At 57.8% G+C, this 6,794-nt stretch overlaps 1 protein-coding gene across 1 annotated transcript in view; it reads left to right on the forward strand.

The window, feature by feature from the left end:
- The window catches only part of NECTIN1 (nectin cell adhesion molecule 1), a 59,012-nt gene extending 54,228 nt beyond the window's left edge, over window positions 1-4,784 (forward strand). The window contains exon 6 of the mRNA XM_049611704.1: window positions 3,959-4,784. Coding sequence (XP_049467661.1) covers window positions 3,959-4,506 — 548 coding nt within the window. The 3' untranslated portion in view covers window positions 4,507-4,784. The remainder of the gene's footprint in view (window positions 1-3,958) is intronic.
- The last annotated feature ends 2,010 nt before the right edge of the window (window positions 4,785-6,794 follow it).

Raw genomic sequence — 6,794 nt, forward strand, 5'->3', positions numbered from 1 at the left:
GTGGGGTTTGTGAGCTGTGGTTTTAAACAGGGCAGTCAGGGGAGGCGTTGGTGAGAAGGTGATGTCAATGGGAAGTTTGATCCAGGCCCTGAAGGAGGTGAAGGAGTAACCTGAGACATGGGAGCAGAGTCTTCCGGGGTGGAGAGCAGCCAGTGCGAAGGCCCTGAGGACGTTTGGAGCAGAGTGAGCCAGGAGGAAAGCAAGAGATGGAATCAGAGGTGGAGAGCAGAGGCACAGGTCGTATAGAGCATTTGAAGCTCTTCAGACTTAACGGGATCTCTGTGGCTCCTGTGTTCAAGATCATCTATAGAGGAAAAAGGTAGAATCGGGGAAGCCGGTTAGGCAATTACTACAATAATCCAGGTGACCGATGATGGTAGCATGGATTAGAGAGGTGGTGGTGGTGGGAAATGGTCAGATTCTAGATTTACTTTAAATTCAAACTTATTCACTAATTTGGGACACAAGCCACTCCCATGAAACGGGTAGTAAACTACCATACTGTGATTAGTGGAGTAAACTACCATACTGTGATTAGTGGGGTCCAAAAAATTCAATCTATTCAAATAAAACATAGGAGAGCTTTATTTTCATTGGGTCTCTGCTGGTGCAAAAAGCATAAGAATAAATATAATGGAACTTCTACTGCACACAACTGTAACACATTGAATGGAAGCAGTCCCAAATTATCATGAGACCGCCATTTCCCCAGCTCTTCTCGCTCCTTCGGGAGAGAACTTTAGCCATTTGAAAACTGGCGGAAGGACCAGAGCCAGTTGTGGTGGATCCTGATTTGCATTTACTACAGGGTGTTTCATCAGAGGCTTTACCATCATATATCAGTATATGACAAATGGAATGGAATTGGGTATTGTTTCTACTAGAATGAGATGTGTAGACCATTAATACATAAAAGTTCAAAAGAGAACAGGGAAGTGTGAGCTGGAGAAGGCCAGGCTGCACAAAGACAGGACTGAAGAATGGAAATGGGCACGAGGGGATGAGGAAGGGCATTCCTGGCAGAGTGAACAGCATGAGCAAAGGCTTGAAGGAAAGAGTCAACTTGGATTCAGCAAGGATGGTGAGTTAGCCAAGGCCAAGATCAAGTGGCATGATGAAAGCTCTGAAGCCCAGACTGGCGTGGTCCAGCAGGCAGTGGGGAGGGACGTTATTGCTAGTCTTTGAGAAAGGGAGTGGCAGTGTGTATGCAATGGAAATTAACCTGGTGACTGTGGACGGTGACTGAAAGAGAACAGAGACCAAATGAAGGTGGGAGATTCAGGAATCTACAGTAAAACCTGGCATGAAGTGGTAAGAAATTGAATAGGAGAAGTCAACAAGATTTGATGGAAAGACTTGAAATGTAGTTCCCTCCATTTGGATACCTTTCTTATTCTCTGGGCCTCTCCAAGTCCTTGCCATCCTTCAAGGCTTGGCTTAAGTCTTTCTGAGAAACATTTTCTGACTCCAGGCCACAGTGCCCTCTTTCCCCTGCATTCCTGAGGCACTTCTCTGCCACTGTCCTTGATTGTCTGCGGGCGGTTTTATCCCTAAGGGTGTCATTTGGTTCCCCAGATAGGCTGTGAGTTTTTTGTATCCTGTGACTAGCAAATTGATTGGATAGGTGGGTCGATGAGTGGATTGGTAGATGGGTACATGGGTGGATAGGTGCATGGATGGACAGATGGGTAGATGGGTGGGGGGATGGGTGGCGGGATAGATGTATGGGTAGGTGTGTGGGTGGATGGGTGGATGTATGTATGGATGGATGGATGGATGGATGGGTGGATGGATGGATCAGTGGATGGTTGGGTAGATGGATGGGTGGATGGATAGATGGGTGGGTGGGTGGATGGATGGATGGATGGATGGATAGATGAGTGGATGGATGGATGGATGAATGGATGGATGGATGGATGGATCAGTGGATGGTTGGGTAGATGGATGGGTGGATGGATAGATGGGTGGGTGGGTGGGTGGATGGATGGATGGATGGATAGATAGATGAGTGAGTGGATGGATGGATGAATGGATGGATGGATGGATGGATGGATGGATGGATAAGTGGATGGGTGGGCAGGTGGGTGCGTGGATGGATAGATGGATGGACAGATTAGTGGATGGGTGGGTATACGGGTGAAGCAATGAGGCAGATGTACAGAGGAGAGAGCACTCAGATATGGGGTGAGAACTGAAGAGGGAGCAGACAGGTAGAAAGTATGGAAGAGGCCAGGTTCCTATTAGCTGCCTTTTGGGTGTGCCTTGTGGAGGCAGCTCCCACTTCCTGGGGAGCAGGTGTGCAGCCCTTTTAAAGGCAGTAAACAGACCTGGTGAAGCAAGAGAAGCTTGAGGTTCCACGGAAACTGTTCTGGAAGTGAGCAGTGAGGACAAATATTCAATAAATATTTATTGGGCAGCCACTCGGTGACCTACACTGAGGACACAGTGGTGACAAGTGGTTGTGTTTCTCTGCCAACTCCTGCATGTGGAGAGGCCGGGAACGGGGGCATCTGTGTGGTCCCTGCTCAGCCATGTGACTGCAGGCAAATCGCCTCCCCTTGTCGGGGCCCCCGTGATTTCATCAGCCCTTCCAGCCTGGACTCCCGAAAGTCCTTTCCTCTTCTCTTCTAGGGCCTCTGCCCTGCTCTTGCCTGCTGCTGCCAGCACCCCACCCACTCACACACATGGCCGGAGTGGGCCGGCTTTACCTCTGGGAGGAGGGAGTGGGCCCATAGGAGGAGCAGGATTCCCTTGGAATGAGTGATGCTCAATCAGGGAGTGAGCTGGCAGAAACCGATTCCCAGGGACCGGAACAAATGCCCAAACCATACACCTTTACCCTGGCCTAAAGAGAGGAGGGCCTAGAATAGCCCAGCAGCCCTCCCAGGTTCCCTGGAAAACCTGCCCACCTGTGCCTCCTGACCGGGGCCAACCGTGGTCTCCGGTGCCACCCTGTGGCGGTGCTGGGAACCGCCTCCCTCAGTCTCCCCTCCGGGCAGCATTGACCACAGCGCGGGCAGTCACCCGCCCAGCCTTCCCTCCCTCCCACCTACTTCCTTTCCCTCCTTTCCACCTTTCCTGCTTTCTTGTTTCCACCCTGTCCTCAGCGCGCACATGTTCGTACACATACGTTCATCGCATCAGCACAGGTATGCAGGCTCGCCGTGACGGGCCAGGGTGTGCCCGGGCACGCGCTCCCTTGTGACGCCACTCGTCATCGTGGCCGTGAACTCACGTGCGCTCGTGCCCCGTCTCTGCACAGCCATGCTGAGTGTCTTTTGCTCACAGCCCAGGCTGGCAGCACCCCTGGCACCCACCTTGCCCTTCAGGGCCAGACCGCAGCCGAGAGCCACAGCCCCGGTTTCTGGCACTCACAGGGCATCTATGGGGCCAGCCTGGGAACCCGCCCTCTTCCCTGTGCCCTGGGAGCAGGTGAAATCAGGCGTGGGGTACCCAGTGACCAGCAGGCGTCTGACACTTTTGGGGACGTTTGCACAGGGTTTCCGTGCAAGAGAACCAATGTCAATCACTGGCTGGTGGCCACAGGCAAGCTATTTAACCTAAGACGTGTTGCCTGGTGCATTGGCTAGAAATTAACAGCACACTTGTTTCTCAAGGTGCTGTGATGGTGACTGGCAGCTAGGGGACACTGGGTCCACGGTGGGCTCCACTAATGGGGGTGATCCAGGCTGGCACCACAGCCAAGGAGAAAGCCAGCATGGAGCCTCCGGGGGTCCGGGACTCGCTGCCTCTTCGCCCGCTTCAGCCACAATACTGCGGCGCACTGGAGGGCTGGGGCACCGAGGGGCCTGTGGAACTGGAGCCGCCCTTGGGCCTTGGGCCCACTTCCCGGCCTTTCCATCCCCTGCCTCGCTCCCTCCCTGCCATCCCTGCTGACGCCCCCACCCCCAGGAGCAGTCACTGACACTGTCCCCCTCCGTGTCTTTTCCTCACCCAGAATTCCCCTACACCCCGTCTCCTCCCGAGCACGGGCGGCGCGCCGGGCCGGTGCCCACGGCCATCATTGGGGGCGTGGCGGGGAGCATCCTGCTGGTGGTGATCGTGGTCGGCGGGATCGTGGTCGCCCTGCGCCGGCGCAGGCACACCTTCAAGGGCGACTACAGCACCAAGAAACACGTGTATGGCAACGGCTACAGCAAGGCGGGCATCCCCCAGCACCACCCGCCCATGGCCCAGAACCTGCAGTACCCTGATGACTCGGACGATGAGAAGAAGGCCGGCCCCCTGGGCGGGAGCAGCTACGAGGAAGAAGAGGAGGAGGAGGGCGGCGGAGGGGGCGAGCGCAAGGTGGGCGGCCCCCACCCCAAATACGACGAGGACGCCAAGCGGCCCTACTTCACGGTGGATGAGGCAGAGGCCCGTCAGGACGGCTACGGGGACCGGACTCTGGGCTACCAGTATGACCCTGAGCAGCTGGACTTGGCCGAGAACATGGTTTCTCAGAACGACGGGTCTTTCATTTCCAAGAAGGAGTGGTACGTGTAGCCTCCCTCTCCCGAGCCTCTGTCGGCTCCCCTTTCTCCCCGGCCCCCACCCGCACGCCCCCTGCCCTCCCCCACTCGCCCACTCCTCCAGGAGCTCGACAGAGACTCGCCCGGCTGCCCAAAGCCAGCCCCACACTGCCGGGGAGTGGGGAGCCCAGGGCAGACACGACCCGGCTTTGTTTTGATTTCCTCCCTGTCCCCCGCCCTCCCCGTGGTGTTGTGTTCACTGTGGCTTTGGTGTCGCTGTACCTTCCCTCCCCTGACCACCGCCCCCACCCGCCCCCCCCCCCCCCCCCCCCCCCCCGCCTGCCCTCTCTGTGGGGAGCCCTGTTCTTGTCTTGTGTACCTGGGCGTCCCTCCAGGGTTTGGGGAGCCAGCCCTCCCCGGCCCCCCAACACTGGAATTTGTTTGTGTTCTTTCCACTGGGGGTGGAGGGCTGAGGGGCTCCGAGAGGAAAAGCCCCAAGCCACCCCCGGATGCCGCTCTTCTTTTCCCAGGGAGGGGGAACCCACACCCCTTGCCCCGAGCAGCCAGGAGCTGGGGACCCCGCTCTAGACAGTCGTTGCACCCAAGAGACAGGGAGAGGCTTCTCCAAAGCACCCAGGGTTGTCTTGTTTGTTAAGCGAATCGAATCGAGGTCCCTACCGGGGGGGTCTTGGGCAGTACGTTCTCCTGGTGAGGTTGGTTTTACACTTTTTGTCCCCATTGGCCAGCAGAGAGTGAAGTTGGCCCAGCTCTGGTGTGTCTGTCCTCTTGACCCCTCTCTGCTCCCCACATAGTGGGACTTTAGGTGGCCCACACTTCCCGTACGCCTCCACCAACGCATACACGCACCCACATGCACACTCACCACTCGTGTCTGCCCCTCGTTCCCCTGGGGTCACAGGCCCTCTCCGGCCGGACACTGCCCGAGGCCCACCCCTCCCTGCCCCACCTCTTCCCTCCCAGCTGAGGATGGGGACAGCCTTCGGAAGCCTCCAGGGACAGCAGAGACCAGGGCCCCCTGGAGCCTCCACCCTAGGAGCTCAGGCTGGCCCTAAATTGCTTCTTTCAGCATGGGAGGTTCTCAGATTTCTCCCTTCTCTATCACGTGCTAGCAACTCTGTCTGGATTCTCCCGGGGAGTCAGGGCGGGGGGGTCCCTAGGCTGTCCGGGAGTCACAGGTGACTGAGCACCACCATGGAGGGCGCGGGGAAGGGAGTCCACCGCGTAGAAGCTTTGCAGACACAGATGCTGAAGAGTGTAGGTGGTGGCTCACCTGCCAAGGCCAATGCAGATGTTCTGGGCTTGCCAGAAAGTGCAAGGGGCATGGGGGAGCCAGGAATCCCGATTCTGCAGCTCCTGCTCCCTGCTCTCCACTCCCCGCTCAGCTATCCCTGGTCTCCGTTCTGGGATGGGGCGGGAGGGACCTTGGGGAAGCTTTCCCTTTGAGTTACAGATTCCCTCCTTGAATGGGGCTCCGGGGCCCATCCGTCACCCAGGACGAGGGTTTCCTGTCTGTACAGTGGGGGACAGGCCCCTCCCAGCTCTCTCAGTTCCCCCAGCTCAAAGTGCCTCAGTTCCTTCATCTGCCCACCCCGGTCCCCCCCCCGGGCACTCTAGATAGGAAAGACCCTGGGATGGGAGAGCAGGCTCATGCCTGCCCATTAGGGTTCCGGTTAACCCAGGCCATCAGGGGCTCTGTGGGATGGCAAGTGTTGCGGGGGGAGGGAAGCAGACCACTCTGTGCCCCACGGGCACTGACCTACCCTGCCATAGGCTTCCCAAGGGAGCCCCAGGCCCCAGGCCTCTCCCTCCCCTCCCCTCCCTGGTGCTGCTATTAACCACCCCCCCACACCAGCCCCGTCTCTGCCCTGGCGACCCTGGGCCCACCAGCTGGGCCACCCTCACCCGGCCCCCACTGCCCCAGCCCCAGCCCTGGCTGCCCAGTAGCCACGTAGCAGAAGTCTGAAGCCATGCCAGCCCTGGGGCAGCTCTCCCCTCTTGGCATTGGGTGGAGATGGGGGAGAAAATTCTGGGGTCTTTCAAGCCACAGGGCAGAGAGGGGTGGAGGAGCCGGGCTGCCTCTCCCAGCAGTATTAGTGTCGCCCCAAGGCAGAGGACCTTTTCCATATCACATCACTGCCCCATTCCACCTCACGGCACTCTGGCCCCTCTGCTTGGTCTCCTGCCCGCCCCCCCTCACCCCCTGGCAGGAGGAAATCCCAGGGGCCTCCCTGATAGAGGCATTCTCTGACCCCTTGAAACCATGAAACCGGAAGTCTCCCTCCTGCCACCCCCTATTCCTCA

The sequence above is a fragment of the Panthera uncia genome, chromosome D1 (assembly GCF_023721935.1).
Source record: "Panthera uncia isolate 11264 chromosome D1, Puncia_PCG_1.0, whole genome shotgun sequence".
NCBI classification, from domain to species: Eukaryota; Metazoa; Chordata; class Mammalia; order Carnivora; family Felidae; genus Panthera; species Panthera uncia.